The sequence below is a fragment of the Falco rusticolus genome, chromosome 6 (assembly GCF_015220075.1).
Source record: "Falco rusticolus isolate bFalRus1 chromosome 6, bFalRus1.pri, whole genome shotgun sequence".
Lineage (NCBI taxonomy): Eukaryota > Metazoa > Chordata > Aves > Falconiformes > Falconidae > Falco > Falco rusticolus.
The window spans coordinates 1,869,851-1,892,224 of record NC_051192.1 but is presented as its reverse complement, the minus strand read 5'-3'; the positions used below and the strand labels follow the sequence as shown (position 1 = coordinate 1,892,224).

At 42.8% G+C, this 22,374-nt stretch overlaps 1 protein-coding gene across 5 annotated transcripts in view; it reads left to right on the top strand.

Moving 5' to 3' along the window:
* The first annotated feature begins 536 nt into the window (after nucleotides 1-536).
* Nucleotides 537-22,374, top strand: part of VPS54 (VPS54 subunit of GARP complex) — a 53,449-nt gene continuing 31,611 nt past the window's right edge. Inside the window, exons 1-9 of one of the 5 annotated variants that reach the window (XM_037390868.1) lie at nucleotides 537-620; nucleotides 1,036-1,142; nucleotides 11,110-11,271; nucleotides 12,138-12,243; nucleotides 12,335-12,379; nucleotides 13,824-13,905; nucleotides 16,916-16,950; nucleotides 18,340-18,397; nucleotides 21,060-21,445. In XM_037390868.1, the coding sequence (XP_037246765.1) occupies nucleotides 11,136-11,271; nucleotides 12,138-12,243; nucleotides 12,335-12,379; nucleotides 13,824-13,905; nucleotides 16,916-16,950; nucleotides 18,340-18,397; nucleotides 21,060-21,445 (848 nt within the window). In that variant the 5' untranslated portion in view covers nucleotides 537-620; nucleotides 1,036-1,142; nucleotides 11,110-11,135. Of the gene's footprint in view, nucleotides 621-1,035; nucleotides 1,143-11,109; nucleotides 11,272-12,137; nucleotides 12,380-13,823; nucleotides 13,939-16,915; nucleotides 16,951-18,265; nucleotides 18,398-21,059; nucleotides 21,446-22,374 lie in introns of those variants that run through there. The other 4 variants (XM_037390866.1, XM_037390865.1, XM_037390867.1 and 1 more) reach the window with 4 other exon arrangements.

The window sequence follows — 22,374 nt, the reverse complement described above, 5'->3', positions numbered from 1 at the left end:
CCTCAAATGGCAGCGCCTTGTCCGTGGGGCGTGTTGGATGGTGGCACTTCAGCCATGGGGCACTTGTGGGGCCTGTCAGACCCTGGTGGAGCTGTGCTGTAGCTGCGGGGCACTTGTGGGAGCCCTCAGATAGCAGCACCTTGTCTGTGGGGCCTGTGGCACTTGGCTGTGGTGCACTGGTGGGTCCTCAGACCCTGGCGGGGCCCTGCTGTAGCTGTGGGGCACTCGTGGGGCCTCCCGGGCGGCTGCGAGTCCCTCACGGGGCTTCTCCCTCCCCGGGGTGGCGGCGCTGTAGCCACGGAGTCTTTGTGGGGCCCCTCAACTGGCGGCGCCTGGGCCGCAGAGCCTCCCGCCCCCTCCCCGGCCCGGCGGCTCACCCCTCTGCCCGCCGACTTCCCCCGGGGCGAGGAGGGCCGGGCAGCGCAGTCCCCGACAGGGCAAGGGCAGCCCCTTCCGCCGGCCGCGGCGGCGGCTCCTCCCCCGGGCGGCGGGCTGAGGCGGTGCCTCGGCCCCTCCCGCCGCCGCTGCCGCCGCCGCCCGGGCCGCTTCCTGCGCGGGGGGGAGCGACGTGTCGCCGCCGCGGCGCCGCGCTAGGCCCCGCCGCCCGCCCGGCGCCGCAGGTAGGCAAGCGCGGGGAGCTGCCGCGCCGCCCGCCGCGGGGCCGCCGGCGCAGGTGCCTGCCCTCCTCCGCCCGGGCCTGCCCGAGAGCGGCCGGGAAAGTTGAATTTTGCCGGGTGCCCTTTGTCTTTGCGGCCCGGGGCCTCCGCGGGGTGAGGGCCGGGGCGGTGCGGGGGGAGGCGGCGTGAGGGAAGGGGCGCCAACTTCGAGGCGCGGGGCGGCGGAGGGGGGGCTGCCCGCGTTCCTGCAGATTTTCGTTTTCCATTTCCATGGTAACCCGCGGTGGGGAGCGGGCGGTGTCTGACGGGGTGCCGGTGCCTGGCGGGGAGGCACCGAGCCCGTGGCGGGGCCAGCCTCCAGCCGGGCGCTGCGGGCCGCCCCGGCGCGGCCCTCCCTCAGGCGGGCTCTTCCCCGCAGGCCGCCGGTGGGCCCCCAGCCAGAGACCCGGCGCTTCTCCGTGCGATGCGACGGGGCGAGATATGACGACGGCCTCCCTGAGGTACTGCCGGCGTGTTCCCGCTGAGGTAGGGCCGGCCCTCACGCACGGCTTCCCTGGGCGCCCGGCGCGGGACCGGGAGCGGCGGGGGCCGGGAGGCGACGGCTGGGGTGCCTCCGTGGTGCTGGGCATCGCACCCGTGTGAATGGTGGCTGGCATGTGGGGCGCTGAAGGATTTGCTGGTTCCAAACCCAGTTTGGGCTTGAAGTGGTTCCTGGGTTTATACGTGATCCAAAAATTGTGCGCGTTTCTTACCTTTGCTTACCATAAAAAGCATCGTTTCTTACCTTTCCTTACCGTAATTTTGCAAGCGCAGCATGTCCCGCTGAGAGAAATGCCCATATGTGTTTGTCAAATACTGAATTCCTGCGCTCTCAACAAAATAATGAACTTGCTCTTTGACTGTCTGGTTTGGGCCTTAGTATCTTACTGATTCTCTTTTCCTTCTCTGTTTTTCTTATATTCCCTAAATACTTAGGATTTCTGTTACAGAACATCAGACGATCTCAGACGTGTAAAGTACCTGCTTTAAAGTACATCAAAATACTTGACTACTGATTTGCATGTGTGGGGTTTTTGAGAGTTTTCAAGTGCAGGTGGTGAGTTGACTGTACTGTCTCACCAGTGCCCTCTCTGATGGAGTCCTGAAGAAGAGGTTCTCCAGACTTGTGTGCACCTGTGGCCCTGTGTGTCCACAGCTGCTTTGCAGCCCTGTGAAAAAATGCTCTTAGTAAAAAACCTGACTGCAGTACGTTAATTGTTGTAGTGGCTGCAGTAATTACTACTTTAGCCTGAGAGCCAGTGTGACTCTTTCCCAAACTGTAGTGTAGACAAAAGCTATAGTTCCCTTGAAATCCTCTGGGCACAGGATGGTGCTTCTGTTGGGTAGGAGAACAATGCCTAAAATGAACTAATTGACAGGAGATCTACGGCTGTCTAAGCAAAAGCTGCTGTGTGTCGCGTGGGCAGCCTCACCAGTGAGGTCTGGAGGCTGCATGCTGAGAAGCAGCTCTACCTCTCCCATCCCATTTGCCAGTAATAGTATCTGCCCTGGGTCTCTGTGTCTCCAGTACTGTCTTTCTCTGTAGTTAGCAGTCCGGAGCATGTGTGGAGGGATTGTGCCTTTGGGGAGAAGGGGATGTACATTTCCAAGGTTGCACAGGAATATTGTTTGCTTGAGAAGTATCAGGAGCCACTAGAGAGAGCGGAGGAAGCAGGCCGCAGGCTTGCTCTTTGGCAGTTTGTTGGGAAATGGAATCGTGTAGGTATTGTTTCTTCATTTGAGGCAGTGGCTCTGTGTAGAAACCACTTCTGCTTTCCTTCTTCAGACTTCTGGGGAAATGAGGAGCTGTGAGTTTCTCAAGAAGAGCGAAGGGCCACAAGCATCTTTCCATGCTTCTAGTTGAGAGGCTTCATTTTCTTTTGGTTTCTATTTCTCTCTTTTTTTTTTTTCCCCTTTCCACTTAATTGTGTTTATTCCTCGTCTTATTTTATGAATGTAGCATAAAGAGAGAAAGGGTGAGCATGAATGATGTTCTACATATATATTTCTGGGGCCTCATGTGATCAAGTCCAAAGAAGTATTTACCAGCACATCTTGTCTTCCCCATTTTTTAAAAAACTTTTTGCTTTTTGCACCTACTTCACCTAGGTGCTAGGTTTTAAAAAAAAAACAGCTTCCGAGAGTTCTTTTCCAAAGGTAAAGAATCCTTAATATATTTCCCTGGTAGTCAAAAACAGTGGAACTATTTACTGATCAGATGTTCCAAAATACTCATCTCTGGATAGAGAAAAAGCTACGATATTTCAACTGTTAATCTGGTTCTTAAAACAAGAAAAGGAGCCACTTTGGACATGGGAGTGTTTAAGATAGGTTATTAGAGTTGGAGTAGCGTATCTGGTGGTTTGCAATATGGCAGAGAGCTCCCATCATTTTTACACAGTTGTTGTTAGCAGCCATGGAAGACCTTCCTTTTATTTTTTGGCATTCTAAATGTAGCATAACCATGCCAGTTTTTATGTTTGTAGCAATCTTTATTCTTCTTGTAAATGGAGGCTGTTTGAGGGATGAAAAGGAAGTGCTGAGAGTAGATGTGATCAGTTTTGTTTGATATTCTGTTGGGCAGGCGTTAACAAAACACCACAAGAACTCTCAACAGACACACGGGTGGCATTCTCTGTTGCTCACCGAGGTACAGTTTGGATGGTGTTGTTTGCTGAGTACTTGCCCTGCAGAGTGATTTACTGCCTCCCGCTAGTGGACTGGCCTCCTGTGTCAAGACCGCTTGATAAGACTTGCTGAGAGGTCTGCGGTGTCTGCTTTTGGATAATCCCTGGTCTCAGCTTTTTGCGTGATGTCAAAACTTAAATATTTTTATGTGGCTCTTTTGTAGCTGCTTGCAGTTGTTCAGGACTTTGGTAAGGCTTTGGAAAGACATGGTTGTCATGAAAACCACATTTTTAGAAAACTAGTTTCAGATTAACAAATTGAGCTCAACTCTGCTGAAGATAGCAAGCGGAGAGCCTGCACAGGGAAACTTGTGGTTGATGCAAGTGGCTGTGAGCTTTCTGTCAAACTCCTTTCGTGAAGTCAGGACCTTGGTCTTAATTTCTGCTCTGGCTGGTGCAGTTCTGCCTTCCCTCAAAATGCCACTGCTTTCCAGTCTCTGCCTTTTGACAGATTTCTAGCTGGAATGCCTGCTGGGGCTTCTTGATCTTTTTTCAACTCCATCTACCTCTGTGGAGCTGTGAGATGCTCATATTTCACCATTTTCCAAGAGGATAATGCACACTGTAATGCTGATGCCTGAAAAAAAAAAAAAAAAGACTACAAAGAGATTTTGCTCTCATCTTGTGTGATAGTGTGGGCAACTAACCACAAGGCCTTTTATTTTCTGACATATATCTTTACTGCTTTGTTAATTGTTTCTGAATGTTTCTGCTACCCCTGGCATGGAAGAACCTGGTGCATAATGACCTAAGTAGCTGTAGGAAGGTCTGTTCCTCCAGCACAGAACATGCCTTCCAATTCTAAATTAGTGTTTAGCATTGGGAAGTTCGGTTTCCAGATGGGAGGAAGTGCATTTGATGTGTTGGGCATATCACAGGTGTTTCATTTAATTGTTTTATTCAGTACCTGAATAAAATTGAAATATTAATTTTAAAGTCTTTTGTCTGTAGGGAGGTAAATTGCTTTCTGATTTTTGACAAAATGTTTACACTTGTGTATTATTCTAAATAACTTGTGTGTACATGCATTCAAATAACTATGTTATTCAGTGATGGGGCTTTTTGGGTTAATTTTTTTCAGAGGAGCTTATTCTTGTATTTAAAGAAGTGAAGGTCAACTGAAATTTGGTGTGGGTTTTTTTCCAGCGTTTTATTTTTTGTAGGTTTTATATTTTTTTAAAAAATCTGCTCTTCAGGTGGCTTCAGCTGGGGAGGGCAAAAGAAACCAGTACAAAATATAATAATATGAAAGTCAGATGCTGTTTTACCCTGGCCTCATAGTCTGCCCACAGTGCTTTGCAGTGGGGTTGCAGCTGTCCTGTTCCTTCTTTGTAGTCAGATTACTTACTTTCTTGCCTGTTTCTTGGTCTGGGGAGAGCATTTTGAGATGGCGTTATGAAAGAGACGATTTAAGGGAAGTGGTAGCATTACTCTTCAAGCTGTTCCAGTGCTTTTGCTTTTCCACAGTTCCCATTATGCAGTTTGCTGAGAAAGTTGCACAGTCTGGTTCAGCTCGGCGCCATCCAAGGAATTACAAAGTATGCTGGATCGTAACAGCACATGTGGCTAAGGAGGGCTGATGAGAAATGCAGATAACTTCTGTATAGGTTCCTGTTCAGGTTGCTTTTATCCCAGCAAGGCTAATCTGGATGGTCATCACACATGCTGACTTTGCAGAGAAGGTATACTCTCAGTGTGGGAACGTGGGATTTGAGGTACTGTTAAAAGATGTGCAGAAGGCCCTGAAATACACACGTGTTCATGAATGTGACGATTTGTATACTTGTTAGGCTTTCAGCAGGGCTGGGCTGACACAGGCCCCTCTCCAAGTTGTGTAAGGAGGTTTGATGTTGGACTGTGCACCGAATGTCAATGGCTTGCCGTGGGGACAAGTCATAGGTCTCCTCCGACTCTTGCCTCGTTGTCCCCCTGACACTCATCTGCTTCCTACTCTAAAACCCCCAGGGTGGAAATAGGTGTTCAGAAAGAGCTTGCGTTAGCAGAACAGCTTCCACAGCCTCCACCTCATTCTCTGAAACCACTTAAACATTTCTGCTGAAAGCTAAGCTTGGCTTCCCCACTGAAAGAGTCTGTCTTGGGGCACAGGCAAACATGGAAATTTTGGCCCAAGGAATTAGGCAGTTGAAAGAAACTGAAAGCTTACGTTAGTCCTGGCTGGTTCACATTGTCTTACAAAGGTAGTGTACTTTGCTCATACTATGATTTCCTTGTTACAGGGTTAAATCCTGCTCATTTAGCAAAAAGAGCTGTAAAATAATAGAGTGGGAAACCTAAAGTTTTGAGGACGGAGTAAGTGTACTAGACCATTAACAGGCACATGTTGGCCATTGAGGTCCTGGAAGAAAACCTTTGTGTGTGTTTCCCTTTTAGTTGTGTTTCAGGTACTCTTCCCCTTAATAGGTTATCTTAGGTATTTATCACTCATAGGAATGGTGAAATATTTTGCTTTAGCATGACTTATGGGTGGCTTCTGGTGGTTTTCTGTTCTAAAGGGTGTTGAGTAACCATAACACAGTACTTTAAAATGTTTTGATTTCACTCCGCTGTTGCCAGACAAAGCCAAGAAAAGCAGCAGGGCCTCTAGCACGCTACTTGTGTTCACAGAGAGACTTCTCCTTGCCTTGCCTTTGGGATGCCCTGTGTACCTCTTGAAAAGTACCAAGTGGTGTCCAAGTGTGGCTCGTCGTGGACAACAGGGAGTACTTAAAGGAGAACTTGCTCGGTGGTGTGTGGTCAGTGGAAGCCCTGGGCTCTTTCCCCTGGGTCCTTGGTGTCTCTTCTCAGATGTCACCATTTTGGAAGCCAAATTTGGAGAGCAGATTCTATGAATCATGTGAAGAGCTGGAGCTAAGAAGCTCCATGTTCCTGGGTGCCCCTTGTAGTACTAGCTAACTTATCAAAACTACCCATTTAAGTTGAAGGTATTACTAGTAGGTTGTAGATTTAATTTGGGAGGGAGAGCACAGAGAAAGGAGAAATAGGGGTTTCTTTAGTGCATAAATTGAGACTTACTTCAGGCACCTTGTTGTGGACGGGTTGTGCTCATTTCCTAAATTCTAATTTGTATTGTTAATACAAATTACGGCTTTACAAGCTGAAATGTGCTCACATGAAAATTCCCAGTAAAAATTATTAACTTGTGTAAAGCTGTTACCTTAAGTAGGAAACAGAAAATTGGTTGATAATGCTAATGGAAAATTGCCCAAAAATGAGAAAATACGGAGTTAATATCCATAAATAGGCGAGGTTTAGTTTGCACCTTCTCTAATACTGTGTTTAAGTAGAGAGATAATACCGGATGTTTCAGCAGCGAAGGCTTACCATCTGAAAAAACAAAGTGTGCAAATAACACAGAATACGGAAGGGTAGTTTCTGAAGAACTTCATGCAGGTCTTAGTAATTACACAAAAACAAGCACATGCTGAAGAGTTATAGCCGACCTGTGCAATTACTTCTGAGTAATAAGCTTTGTTGTTTGTTGTGGTGCTCTTCTAACTGCTGAAACCTCAGGTGAGAAACTCAGGAGTCATAGCATAGTCATCACAGTTTATAAAATTAATGTGATTAATACATTACTAACTACACAGATCTTCTACTTTGCTGACTGTACAGTATCCAAGCGTGTGGTTATTACATTTGTCATCACAGTAGTTTTATTCCATGCTGGACTTTGTACAGCTGTGTCATGTCATAGTTGCTGAGTGTGTTACTGAACAAGAAATTTTTTTTAAAGAGGAAGCTGTAAGATTGGTGGATATGAAACATTAATCTTTATGTGTTCAGACTGTGAGAATACTGTAAATTCAAATTGCTGAAGCTATTTTGATTGTTGTGATGGTTGATTTTTTTTTTTAATGTTTAACGTCAATGATATTAAGTCATTACAGTGATAGTGTAATTTAATGTCATTTTTTAAACTAAGGAAATTAATGTAGTGTGTACAAAATAGATTTAATATATTGAAGGCATATTGCAAATATAGCTGTAATCCTGGGTTCCAGATTCCATCATTACTCTTGTATCTAACCTCTAAAGTTTTGGGTTTTTTATCGTGTTAGTTTAATATGCATTGCTAGACAAAATGTGAGTAAATTATGGTGATTATTGGGGAGAACAGACTTAGTCTAACCCAGTTTTAATTGTATATAATTTAAATATTGATGTCATTAAGTTACACAGTTGCATATTCTCAGTGCTGCACATATGGCCTTCTGAGTAGAGGCTCAGGGGACTCACCATTTCATAATTCATTCTGCACAGCTTGTGCACTTAACTACATTTACCTGCGTTTCACTTGCATTTAAAGTTGAATGGCTTGAAATATTCTGCAGCAGTTTTGTTCTGTGTTAACACTGAGTTTCATTTTTTGGTATGTTTAAATCGGCAGATTTATATGTTGTTGCATATTTAAAAATGCTGACTCAGAAGGCTAGTTGTAGATCCATTTGTCTATAAAATGTTCAGTAGCGTCGCATGAGGAACGGCCGTTCTGTTGGTGAACGAATGACAGTGTTTTTTAGTTGTGCACAAGGTTAGCGTAGCCAGAAGGGCTCAGGTGTAGGGAGGTTTTTTGTCTTCACATAGACTTGTCACATACTCCTTTGTAATTAAAATTTAATTTGGGTAATATTGTCCAGTTTTCTTTCTTTCTCTGAAGCTATACTTACTTGGCTAATTTAAAGACTGCAGTTAGAGGAATGTCTGGTTTTGGGCAGTACACGTGGGGTTTATTCCCGTGCAAATGTGGCTGTTCATTGAGGTTAATTATCCATAAGCTCCTGACTTATGAGGCTACTAGAATAGCTGTTAACTATGAATAATTTAGTACAGCATCATATTGTGTGCCACTTAAGAAGGCCCCTGTCTGTGAATCCTTATATCTTGTTGAAATCCACTCAACAGTATGAAGGTTACTGCTTGCATCGATATTTTATTGTACTCTTTTCATTCTATTTTAAGATGTGTCAGTGAACGAAGGTAATGTGAATATTTTATTGTGATAAGTAATGCAAATACCTGTGCAAGGATTTTTTTAAAAGCTGAGGTATGGAGCTAGTATTCAGTGTTAAATTGTCTTTTAAACTTATTTTAAATCTTGGACTGGCATCATGCAGTTAGTGTTTTCTCCACTGGGATTTATGTAATTGAGACAATCCACGTCTTGGAATATACTTTTATGCAACACTTCGTTATAAGGGAAGGAGGGAGGCTTAGTGAAAGACTTCCTAGCAAGAGTACAAGATTTGAGTGCTTTCTACACATTGCCTTAGTTGCTCATACATCTGGCTAGTGCAGACTGTGTCTCGTATTACAGAGGCTTTTTCAGGTGAAAACCTGCAAATACAGAACTTTGAAGCAGTTCCAAGTGCAGACAAATTTACCGTATGCCTTCAGGAGACTTGATCGTTATAACATAGCACTGGATGTGTTTTTTAAGAATGCTAAAATGATAGTGTTTCATCATTATCATATACTAGATTTTTCACAAAACCACGCCAAAACATTAGGGATGAGCTTCACGAGGAAAGAAGTTGCTTTGGAAGTGTCAAGGGAAGAACATAAGAATATGAACATGAATAGGAGTAATAGAGAAAAGATTTTCTTTGGGGCTTTTTGGGGAGAGAAACTGATGCTTTATGATACTTAAGGAAGATCTATCAGATGTCTGGAGAGGCTTTTTCCTTTCTGACTACTTCCAGATTTCCATTAGTTCTCCCATTCTCTATCTTGACTACTAAGTTTTCCTGGTATAAGAAAGAAGAGAAAAGGCCCTCCAAAGAAAACCTGAGAGACAGATGCTCAGTCCTTGTGCAGCATTTTTAGAAAGGGTGCTGCCAGTCTGTTTTCACCTCTTTTATTAAAAGTCACTTCTAAAAATTACAGTGGAAGCATGTTATCCTCCTTGTCTTGCTGTGTTGTCAGATAGAAAGGGGGAGGCACAAGTGAACAGCAGGAATGGTACCCAGCAGACAAGAGTTTTGGCCAGAATACCTGTTTGTTAGTCACTATGGTCTCATTCATTGGGATGCATATATATATATATATCATAGTACATATCTTAACTCGTCTTCAGAACTGTTTTGTAGGACACTTCCAACCTTGTTTTAAAAGTAGAACTTTTTTTTCTTTCCCAAATGAGATTTGCTGTAATATATGTGATGCTGTTAGAAGTTGACACAGTGACGTACAGTCATCCCTTGGTGCCTGCTTCAGCGATTGAAGATAAAATAGGCCTTTTATCTTTTTGTGCTCCTTCACAGGCTAGTAAGTAATTTAGGTGTCCATTAAGGGTAGTAGTTAAATGCTAACATCTCGCTAGATGTGTTTATTTCTCCTTAAAGCAAGGATGCAGATTGGTCCCTTTGAACGGGCACTCTTTGAGCTGTACATTATGTGGATGTTTTAATAAATCCACAAACCTCTACTAGTTCTGCAGCTGACTACTGACTCAGCTGATACTTTGATGGAAATGCAGCTTTGTTTACAGATGGAAAGAACTCATTATGTTGTTCAGCCCTGGTGTAAAACTTTTAAGGCTGTTTATTTTCAAATTGGGAGCTTGAAATTCAACTGAAAATTAGTGGGACTTTCCTTAATCCAGAACTTTTTGATCTATGTTTTAATTGTCTTCTCTCTGTGAATAGTTTTTATGCTGAAATAAACTATACTTTAGTTTACTAGGCAGCCATGAAAAGCTGAATACTCAGTTTTCTTGATTCAAGTGATAAAAGACGTCTGTGTTCTGTGTGTAGTATGTGCGTGTGCTTTTCTGGTATGCTTGTATTCTGTAAGTCGTTAATGGTTTATTGTATCTGTGGGTAGCTGTTGTTGGGCTGGTCTGAATCACAAACATAGGTTGCCGTTCTCCTCCTTTGCAATAACAGTGGACCTCCTGTTGCTGGGGTTCTAACATCAAGGCAGTGCAACACTCAACGGAATATCCCATCCCTTTTTCACTGCAGCATTCACTGTGGTTAAACCTCACTGAGGGTGGTGGGCCTTTGCAGGCATCTCGCAGGATGCTCTGCCGTGTCTCGAGTAGAGCAGCTGCAGGAAGCCTCATGGAGGTGAGCACGGGCTCGGCTGTGGTCATACACCAAGTTGTCAGGCTGTCAATCCTGACCTAAGCCCGTCATGCAGATGGGGTGGTTTTTCTGAGGGCTGTCTTACTGCCACTAGTTGTTGGTCTACGAAACAGTTTCTTGAAGACGGAGATCATTTGTCTCTCCTTGTGCCCTCCCTGGGCTGTTGTGGTTGTGGAGTGCAGCCCCCAGGACAGCAGAAGCACTGTAGGGACGAGACGAAAAGGTGATCTCCCTGCGGTCCCTGAGGGTAGTAGGTGGGAGGGCAGAGCAGGTGGAAGGCTCTGTGTTTGTCTTCCCAAGCTTCCCGGTATCATCTGTGAGGAGGTTCTGTTGTGAAAGTATGCAGTATGGCTGCAATAGTTATCGCAATAGAAAGAAAGAAGTGCCTGAAAGACTTTTTTTTAAAATATACGATTGCTGTGTGCAGGAACAAGCTATCCTCTGAACCTAGAGGTGTGGGAGGAAACAGACTATGAAGTTACATTCTGCCTTTAAGTTTTGTGTTTAAAATAAACTTTCCTCTGTTCCTGTTGAAATGTGTCAGCTAAAGTGTTTCAGTTAAAAAAAATACTATGTAGCTGATGGGGTGACATTGTTTTGGTACAATCTGTAACCAGAAATTCAATATTAAAGTCTTGATATATATTGTTTCTTATTTAGCTTTTATCAAGTGGTGATTTTATGCAATGGCATCAAGCCACAGTTCTTCACCAGTGCCTCAGTCAAACAGCAGTGATGCTTTCTTTAAAAAGGAAATGGACGCCACGAAACACTTTAGACCTGTGCAGTCACTGCCTGATGTGTGTCCCAAGGAACCTACAGGTAATGTTGGTGTGTAGAGAGTGAAAATGCAGTTAATTTTTTTAGCCCGTTTCCAATTGTTCAGTCAAGTTTTCTCGTATGCTGAGTGTAGTGTAACTAAGCTGTAGTCTTATTTCAAAGTATGCTGTAATTCCGCTTCATACCTCCCAGTGTCCCTTCGGAGCCATGGGACAGCCTTCCTATTTGCAGCTTGTTTTCAGTTGTCCACGTTATATAGGTGGGATCTTGCTTGTGTGATTTCGCATTATACCTATGATCCATGCCACGTGCAAGAAGAGGGTATATTCTGTCAGAGCCTGTAACAGACCTGTCCGGCGTGCTTGGAGTCTAGCTGCACTGCTTCTGAGACACCCCAGCTGTCTTGCAGTAGGAAGCAAGAGACCAAGACCTGTCTCTAGCGCTGTCTTAAGTCTCTAGTGCCATCATAAAACCAGGCTTTGGTCACAGTTGCAGCTGCTGTGGTATCCTAAAGCTTAGTTTATAAAAAGGATTAGGTGGGCTCGAATCTTCAGTATTGCAAAATATAATGCTAATGAGTATCAGTTGTCATTCCGATCAAGTTCAGATTATTAAAAATATGTTTGTGGTTAGAATTTTTTTTCTCTTCAGTAGAAGCTAATGTTGCTGAGCTAAACATATTTAATGAGTGAGTATACTACCGTGTTCAAAACTTGTATTGGTTAATCTGATAGAAGAAGTGCAAGTTGAAGTGTTATACAGAGTGAGAGTATCGGGTGTCTTTTGCATAAGTAATTCTGATCCATTGTGTAATTGTGCAAACATTGTTTGCTTAAGAACCATATTTTAGCAAAAATATACCTTGTGGTTTCTCACCTTAACAAACTGTCTTGTCTTTTGTGCTGCAGGCGATCCCAATAATTTATGTGACAGCCCATCTCTAGTTGCGGATCAGCACCGATGGACTATTTATCATTCCAAAGTCAATCTCCCAGCAGCACTAAATGATCCTAGGTTAGCAAAAAGGGAATCTGATTTCTTTACAAAAACATGGGGAGTGGACTTTGTGGACACTGAAGTCACGCCTTCATTCTACCTCCCACAGATCACCAAGGAACATTTTGCATTATACCAACAGGAAATTACTCCGGTAAGAACCCAAAATTAGGTGTATGTAGTACTAGGGGCCAGAAAGAAATTTGAGATCCTTCTTGTAATTAGAGATTGTCCCTGCTAGTAGTCCATCATACAGTTAGCTGAAAATTAATTTGCTCTTCAGTGCTTGTTGACTCTTAATTAGGCATTTCTTGTTTTATAATCTCAGTATCTGTAGTGTGGAAAATGCTGTCTGAATTCTCTAGGCAATTTAATATTTTTTTCATTTGTGTTTCTGAATACTGAACCTGCACCAGGGCTTACGTTCGTATTTTTTCGTTCTGATTATGAATTCTTTCTCTGTAAGGATTGCTTGATGATCGGGCTCCACACTGCAACATAGCATTTTCAGACCTTTGGATCAAATATAAAACATGACTATGTGCTGCAAGGATTGGAGATTTTTATTAAGAGCATCTAATTTAAACATTTATATGTGAAGTTCTTAAACTATAAATAGGCCTATTATCTCAATAATTTCTTTCATAACAGGGAAGCTTAAGCTACATCTAAGGACAGCAGGACCAGTAGGAGACTTCTACAAACTCTTAAAATACAGGTGTCAGTAAGTATGTAGTATTATTGTATTTTTTTTTTAACTGAAAGAACATGTAGAAGTCTCCCACTGTTTTCTGCTTCCTTGGTTTGTAACTTTTTTTTTCTGGTACAGAATTGGCTGCAGGAAATGTTACTTGTGTAAGTCATGGTTAAAGAATGTGAGAGTAAATTATCTGTAACTGAACTATTACCATTAGTTCACATATTCAACATTTAAAATGTTTTAAGAGCTCATCCATTAAAATTTGTGTGTAATGCAGTGACTGCTAAATGAAAGATTTTTGGGAAGAGAGAACTGACATGTAGCTTCTAACAGAGATTTAGCGAACATTGGTGTTCTTTAATTCTCACCACTACAGTCTCTGGTGGTGTTTACACCTGTAGATAAAATTTGAAGCTCAGCATGGTGAAAAGATGGTTTCAGCAAGGTACTCATTAGTATGATGTGGAAGCAGTTTCTACCTTGTTCCAATTTAATTTGTCAATGAAAGAGTGCTCGTTGTGTGGTAGTGTGATTTCTGGATTAGACAGCAAATAAATGTTTGGATATGTAATTATGATTGATCTGTGAATATACCTCATTATGTAGAGAAGTTATTACACTTCTTCAATAACTTCTGTGTTCATTTTCTCTTGTGGTGTAAAGATACAGAAAACCCCCAACATACCAAATACAGGGTGAAATTTTTTGTATCTTTCACCTGTAAAAACATCATCTGAGCTTTTAAGAGGAAAAAACCCCACTGTTGTGAATTTGTCAGAATTATTTGGCATAATGCAGTTAGGTTTCACTGAAAATGTTCTGAATGTTCTGTTTCAAATAAAAATTTTTTTTTTTTTAAGCCTCAGAATAATTCTTTAATATATTTTCTCTTTTACAGAGAGAGAAGGTTCACGAAAGATGCAAGAATATTTGTACTCCTAAAGATACCTTCGACAGGACTCTGTCATTACACACCCATGGTACAGCCACAGCCTTCCTTTAGTCGTTAAAAAGTAATTTCTTCTTGTATCGGTATGTTATAGCATTCAATAATGAATGCTATAGCATACTGATCTTCTCCTTTACTTGCTCGAGGGCTTCATGTGCAATAATAGCTGCTGATGATTTCTTTGTAACAATAATTGAAAACCCAGGCATGGTTGACTGGAAGTATTGTTGACTACTGCTGATATTTTATAGGTCAGAATGCTTGTGATACCTACTCTTAAACTATTCCTTGGCGTGTTTGCATTCATGGCAGGTCATTATGTCCCTGGCAGTGTTTTCTTTAACTTCCTTTTATTTAAGATCCATTGAGACTGTTGCATCAAATTTCTGGCAGCTGTTGACTTTGCAATGAAGAATGGCAGCGCTGGGCCATTACTGTCTCACTGCCATGAGGATCATGGAATGGCTGAGGTGGGAAGTGACATCTCAAGACAGTCTAGTCCAAACTGCTGGCTCCGTTAGGGTCGCCTGTGGTAGAACAATGTCTGGTTGGGTTTTGTACTTATCCACAGATGGAGATTACCCGACTACTTTGAGCAACCTGTTTCTGTGTTAGACCACCCTCACAGTAAAAGTGTTTCCTTATGTTAAGATGGAATTTTTGATGTATCAGTTTTTGCCGGTTGCCTCTTGTCCTGTCACTGGGCAGCACTGAGAAGAGCCTGCTCTGTCATCTTTACACCCCCTCGTTAGATATTTAAAAACAGTGATATCTCCTGCTGAGCTTTTTCAGGCTGGACAATCCTGGTCCTCTCAGCCTCTAGACCTGTGAAAAATGCCCTGGTCTCTTAGTCATCTTTGTGGCCCTTCATGGACTCACACCAGTATGCCTAGGTCTCTTGTACTGGGGAGCTCAGGACTGGGCATACTGCTCTGCATGTCTCACCAGTGCCGAGTAGAGAGGGAGAAGCACCTTCCCTCAGCTTGCTGGCAGTGCTCGGCCTAAAGCAACCCAGGGTGCTTTGCCACAACAGTGCACTGCTGGCTCCTGGTCAGTTTGTCACCTGCCAGGACCCCAGGTTCCTCTCTGCAGAGGTTCTAGCCGCTAGACCCTATCGTGTAATGGTACCTGGGGTTATTCCTCTCCACGGGAGGACTTTGCCTTTTCCTGTGTTGAACTTCATGAATTTCCACTCTGGCCAGTTCTCTGCTTAGTATTTCTCTGATTACTGTTAGCAAAGACTACGTGGTAAATTCTTTTGGTGTCGACAGCTGTAGCAAGACTGAATTTCAAGATTTTATGGAAATGGGTCAGCTAATATGAAACTGGACAAAGGAAGACAAGAGCTCTTGCAAAAGGAAAAAGATAAGACAAGGAGAAGGAAAAGAAACAGTCATAGCCTGGAGCAAACTTTTAATATTTATTTTCTCAAAAATGTTAGCGTAAAAGGGTTCATTTGCCAATCACTGTTTGATCAGGCTTGTCTATATGGCTACAGGTAATGCAGCAAGAAGCATTCAGTAGTTTACTTTTGATCTGAGTTCTTTCAGTCAGCTTTCTTCCTCTCTGTGCAAAAGGAAGCCCTTCTGTAGGTTTTCTCTGTGATTGGTGTTATTTTGGAATAGCTGTTCCTGAATGAGTCTGTTTGTCATGCATACTGCAAAACAGAAGTTCCTTCTTCAGACTTAGCTTAATCCATTTTGAAAGAGTCTTTTGTTTTCAAAAATTGAATTCCTGTGTCACCAAAGTAACTGGGAGCTTCTTGGGTAGATGAACAGTTTCTAGTAGAAGCTTCATTTGGTAAACTGAAACTCTTTGTTTTCTGTAGTTTCTTTTGCTGATGTGCCTGTCTTCCTCTCGACTCCAGCCAACAAGACTTGGCCTTTTACTTCTGTAGGAGCTGGTCTGTCCAAAGACTGAGGACAGCAGGATGATTCCTAGGTTGCCTTTTGTACTTCAGTACAAATAAAGTAAAAACTAAATAAAATAAGAACGAGGGAAGTGAGAGAAATGTGGGAGATAATGCTGATGTAGCACTTTAGCATTTTTGTCACGGACACAAGTGTCACACAATTTTATTTGACACACAAGTGTCCGCATAAGGTATGGGCTTGTTGCTTTTAAATTCCTCACCTTTTTTGGCCTCCAATGTGGCCCCTCTTTATAATGCACACTAAGTTAATGAGTAGGGGAGGAAAAAGGGATTCTGGCTAAATCTCAAAATTCCGAATTTGCCTTTTCTTCCAGTTCTGCTGGTGTACAGTGATGCATCTCTTTTTCCCAGCTCAGCTGTCTCACCCAATGCAATTGTCAGGTCAGCTTACTTCAGAAGCAGCGCTTCACTTGTGCTACTTGCTCAGTGTGCTGGGGACTGTCCTGAGCCCTTGTTCATCCTTCTTGCCAGCCTTTGTGTATCTGTTCTCCAAGTGCTGTGCAGAAGTGATTATATGGACAACTTCTGTCTGGAACATTAAAACCGGGGTGATGTTAGAGGGACCTTACCAGCCCTTGCCAATTGTTTGAACAGCGCATTAAGGAATGTGAAGCACTAAGTAGATTGCTTAGTGTGACTGGTTTTGCTGTCAAAGCAGCCAGGTGCGAGCACCTTTGAATACTCTGAGCGCGAGACCTAAACTACAAAGGGCAATGGAGTGTTTCAAAGAATCAGAATATTTCATATTTTAGATTGGAAGGGACTTCAGAAGGTCTTTACTGCAACTGCCATCTCAAAGCCAGTTCAGCTGTGAGGTCAGGCCAAGCCGTTTAGGGCTTTATCCAGTTGGGCCTTGAAAACCTCCAAGAGTGGAGAGTACCTAGCCCCTCTGGGCAGCCTGCTCCAATGCTTGATTGTCCTCATGGTGAAAAAGGTTTTCCTTGTCTTCAGTCAGAACATTTTGTTTCCATTTATAACCTTGTTTGCCCCCTGTGAGGAACCTGGCGTCTTGTCTTGAAAACTTCCTCATAGGGTTTAATAGTGTTCAAGGTAATTGGTTTTCTGTTGTTTGCCCATGAATGACTGCTTGTGTTTTGTTTAATTGTAGATAAATCCAGGACAGATCTGGAACAAGTACCTAAGGTATGATTCCTGTGCACTTTAAACTTTTATAAGGATTTCTCTCATGTAGTCTTGTATATATGAATGTACTCTCTTCTCTGTAGAAATTTTGTCCAAGCCGATTACTTGAGCTGATTCTCAAGAGGATCTGCAGTGCTCAGAATTTAAAAAGACTAAGAACAATGTGCTTTTTCGTTCTTTTGTTGTTGTTGTTTCCCATGGTCTTGATTTTTCTCTTAAAGTAGAATACAAATGCCATTAGTTTTTTAGTCTTTAACAGTTATAACCTCAGAGCTGGGTAAAATGAGCTACCCTGTTTTCCAGGAGGAAAGGGAGACTGAAGAGTTTGATAGAAGCTTGAATATTGCATAGTGTACAACTTAGCGTTAGGTTTAACTCCTTGAATCCTTGGGCATAGCCCTCTTGCTTATGTGTTTGCAGCATATATGATGTGGGGGTTTTTGTAACAGGTTGACAAAATGACACAACTCCAGATTTCATTTTAGTCTGAACAGTTTATTCTAGGTACATTAAGAAGTCAGAGTGTTAATGTGGGTCAGCATCTCTGTGCCAGTCATGTAGGCTGTTACTTGAATAGCTGTCACTGCAATGTTTAAAGGCCAGGAAACAAGAATGTTTGAGTGTGGTGAGATGCTATAGCCTATGTTGAACCTTTTAAAAGTGCACTTCATAAATACAGGGAAAAGGGTACTATTGTGTGCCTGGAAGCTCAAGTTTTGTACCATTTTTTTGTCAAGTAAAAATAATGTTATCAGAGAGAATTTTTGATTAATAGTTCTCTGAGATGTATAGTTAAAGTTACATGTTACTGACCGTCTGTGACCAGCACATTTGCTGTGTTGCGCTGAAGCAGGTCAGCTTGAGGCTGTGTTGGCTCCCACTTGCTGAGCCCTTGCAGCTGGCTGGATCCTCAGTCTGGTAGAAGCCGTGGCCCCAGAAATGAGCAGGTTGGCAGTAGGATGCCCCTGCTATTGAAGAACGTTTGCTCTGCTCCTTTAGGGGACCCACCTGCAGTTTAATGCTGCCTGTGTTTTCACACTCAGGATGTTTAGATCATCTTGAGTGCTCAATAACTTAGGTAATTTTGGAGCTGTGCTTTCCACTTTTAGGAAGATCATATAAACTTGTAAGGTGTAAAGTAAATTGGTTGTAAGGTCTCGAATTAATTTGTTTGCCTAGATAAATGAAAATTTGGGTTTTGAAAATCAACAAATAAGGTTCCTGTTAGTTTCATGGGACAGGGTGTGTGTCTAACTGGGGAGGAAGATGTAGGGGTGAGGGAGGCACATTTATTTCTTTTGTTTTTCTGTTTCAGATTTTTATGAAACCAGATTTTGCCTTGGAAGATTCCTTAACATTTAATGCCGTTTTACCATGGTCTCATTTTAGTACTGCTGGTGGAAAAGGAAATCGTGACGCAGCTTCCTCAAAGTTACTTCAAGAAAAGGTACAACTTTGATAGAAGGTGTTGCTACCCATCGCAGCTGTTAGTTATTACAAAGAAACTTCACTGCTGCTGTTCTGTATTTGTCGAGACATCACTCTTGTGGGCTTTATCTTTCATTTTACGTCAGGCTGCAGATTGTTAGTAATCAATGCAGGAAGCATCTTACTGAAAGAGAACTTTTTTCCCCTGCTAAATAAATCTGTCAAATCTGGAAAAAAGGAATCTGTATATGGCATAATAACTGGTTCTTCAGGACCGCTAAAACTTAGTGGAGCAGGAATATATTGAGAACTTTAGAGATTTGGAGCTGATGTTAAGGAGGAAGAGCAATTCAATGAGAAGGGAAAGCTAGAGGTTGTACACTGTTTAAGACTATTGCTTTATCACATCTCAGGAAAACTCCAGATTCAAGGCACTGTGGTTTCTGTGCTAAAAGAAATACTAAATCCTAAGGTTTTTGTATGTCAGGAGCTTCCTCTTACCTTTTGTTGTCGTGTCATCTTCACTGATCCACTTTTGGATTTCACAAAGGACCTGAGTACATTGCAGAGCAAGAAAGCAGAGCTTTTTCTTTCATATTGGAAACAGAAGTCTTTACTTAGTCTTTTTTAAGTATTTTGTTAGTTGTACTGTAGAAAATCTCATAGTGATCATTTTTACGGTACAGATACCCATAACATGCTTCTAAAACATCTACATGATTTCAGAGTCTGTTTTCTGACCTTAATTTTCTTTTCTATTTAACCTACTGAAGCCTCTGGGAACTAGCAGTGGTGTGTGGGGAAATTAAAAAAGAAAGTGGTGGCCTTAAGAAAAATTAAGATGAGATCCTCCAGAAGGTGTTTTCAAATTTCCAGGAATTAGTCTTCCTGCTCTCCTGCCAGGTCAGGAGGAAGAGGCAGGCTCTGTGGGAGGCTAACTGGATTGTTCATTGTGTTGTCCTCCACACGTAAAGTTGGAGGAATACTTCCTTGGAGTTTGTGGCAGTTGCTGTCTGAAGATGAAAAAGCAGTGTCTGGCGTATGCTTTGAACTGACAAAGTGTGCCCGGCAGCAGCAGAATGGGCACTCAACATAGACTTCGAGCGAAGGAGACCCAGAGCCCCCTTCAATGCAGTGGAGTGAAAATAAAGCTTCAAATATCCGTGAGCTATGCTTCTTTGGAGGGGTCGTACAAATACCTAAGTAGTATAAAACAGTTCTGTTGCCTCCAAAGCCACATGTATGACAAATTATTATACTGAATCATATTACTGAAATGGGCCCAAACTTTTTCTTTTACTCTTTAAAGGCTCTGAACTGCATGAGGTTTACACTTAGCACGTGTAAATAGGAACCCTGCTGCCATAATTATCCTTAGCTCCAGGCATCATTTTTCAACAGGATTTTGAAAACCTTGCCTTAAGCACACATACTTAGGCTGTTAGTGCTTTTGGACTGCTGCTGATCTACTTGAACAATTTCCCCCTAACGTTTTTCTCTTCCTTACCTCCTTCCATGTCTTGCCCTACATTGGGACTGTAAGCTCTTTGAGGCAGGTACTATCATTTTGTTCTGTTTGTTCTACCTCACTTAGCATAGTGAAGGGACCCAGGGCATCTGGTCGGTACAATCACATAAGAAAATTATCATCATAACCCTTTTTCTGATCCCTGTGTCACAGTCTGCCTCAGCTTTTCCTGTGGGCTAGGTGTATGGAGGATGTTTTTGATTAAATGTATTGCAAACAAGATGCGTTTGCATATTGTATAAATCCCCAGTGTTAAATACATGCAGGATGGAAATAACTATAAGAAGGAAATGTTCTCCTGCTGATTCTCTTTCCATCTCTGGATGGGCCTTTTGAAATTCAGCATGAGGTTTGAGTGCTTGGCACCTCTTAGAAACCAGGTCAACTGAGTATTAGCATTCAGATGAGCATCCTAATGCCTCAGTCCTTTGAGTTTGCATATTCAGCATAAGCCAGAACACAGAGCTTTTTACAGCTCAAATAATCAGGCCAACCCAGTGGTCTGGTAACTGTTCGACATAGAGAATTTGAATTTTAGGTTCTAAACATGCAGGCATATTCCATCTCTGGGAATCCCACAGTGCTGGTGTACGTGGAATACGCTTAATAGGAACTCCAGCTGGTTGACAAAAAAGCCAACAGCAGCCAGAGATATCCTGAGGATTTATCTACAAAGAAGATGCTACAGCATTTTAAATGATGACATGCCTTTGGAATGTCTCTCTTCAAGTATAGTTGGGCTGCATCTTTAGCAGCTTCAGTGACCCGAAGTACATAGAGTATTTGCATGTGTATACTGTTCTTATTTGCAAGCCAGTGTCCAGAGCTGTCTCCTGGTTAAAGGCCAGTGTGCAGCCATGGGATACAAAAGCTTGGGTATTTTAAAATTATTTGCTTTTCTACCTTGTAGTTTTCAAGCAGGAGTGGCACCAAGTCAGCCTTCCCAGAGTGACTTGGAGTTCATTTGAAATCAGATGATCAAACCACAATGAGCAGTTATTTGTTTGCTAATCTGACAAAGGATTTTAATTTTTATTAGCAAAATTTCCCTGTGATACAGTAAGACAAATACCCTGATAGTGTATTTGCGTGAGGATAAACTTGCTAAGTCATAACAACACTGTTCATTTTTCCTCCTTCCTCCTTTTTCTAGCTGAGCCATTATCTGGACATTGTGGAAGTCAATATTGCTCATCAGATTTCTCTGCGCTCAGAAGCATTTTTTCATGCAATGACCTCTCAGCATGAGTTGCAGGACTACCTCAGGAAAACTTCCCAGGCTGTAAAATTACTTAGAGAGAAAATCTCCAAAATTGATAAAGTAATGTGTGAAGGATCGCTTCGAGTTTTAAGACTGTCGCTCACCAGAAATAACTGTATAAAAGCATACAATAAACTGAAATTAATGGCTACTGTACACCAAACACAGCCCACAGTACAGTTGCTGCTATCCACTTCTGAGTTTGTTGGAGCTTTGGACTTAATAGCCACAACACAGGAGGTGTTACAGCAAGAGCTTCAAGGCATTCACAGTTTCCGGTACGTAACCATCTGGGGAATTAGTAAAATGCAAGTAGAGCTAGAATGTCCTGGGCACGTTATGTTGGCTGAAGGAGTTTGTTTTACCTTTGTTCATTCTTAGAGGGCGTAGTGCAAAAGTTACAAAATGTAAGTTGTGGCGTAAGCAGTGTGACTCATGCATGTGCCAGAGACAGGGTTTTTTTTGCAGTGGGAGGACATGAACTTTTAATGTCTAGATGCTTCGTACTCCATTCTTGTTTACAGGTGTTTTAGGGGTGCAGAGGTGAAAGCCAAACAGTGGCTGGACCTCCACCTTGCAGGGCTTGTAGCCCGGAGCTGGGAGATGGTTTCCAAGTGGTGGTCTGCAATCCTCATGTATGCAGCACCGCAGAGACCCAGTTCTTGCTATACAGCTCCACTCTGGGCCTGTGTCTTTAGTGACTGACCTAGGCTTGTGGTGTTACAGGAATATGCAGCATGTGTCAAATAAGTCAGCCTCCAACCTGTGCTTGTGCTGGAAGAAGCTTTGCAAGCAAAAGCCAGTGCAAAGTTACTAAATGTGGTCTGAGGTTGACAGTTGGTCAGATGGAATGTGTTCAGCCAGGTCCGCCCTTGTGGAGAGCTGTATTGACAGCGGCCAGGGGGTGCTGCCTCTTGCTCCATCCAACTGAGAAGTGAAGTTCTGTGAACTGCTGAAGTCGGGAAGGGAAGGAATAAAGGGAAGGTGCTGCCCAGTCTGCTGTTGCTATTGGTTTTTTTGCCTGTGTTTGCTACAGTGATGGGAATTGGTGAGTCCAAGGTCCTGCACTGGCTGCTTCTGTTAGCAGTGGATGCTTAGAGCTCCACATGGGAGATGCCACTGCACTGGACAAGATCCTCTGTGATATGGAAGAGTATTAATACAGTGGAACCCTTTTAGCTGATGTAAAATAAGCTATCATAACTGT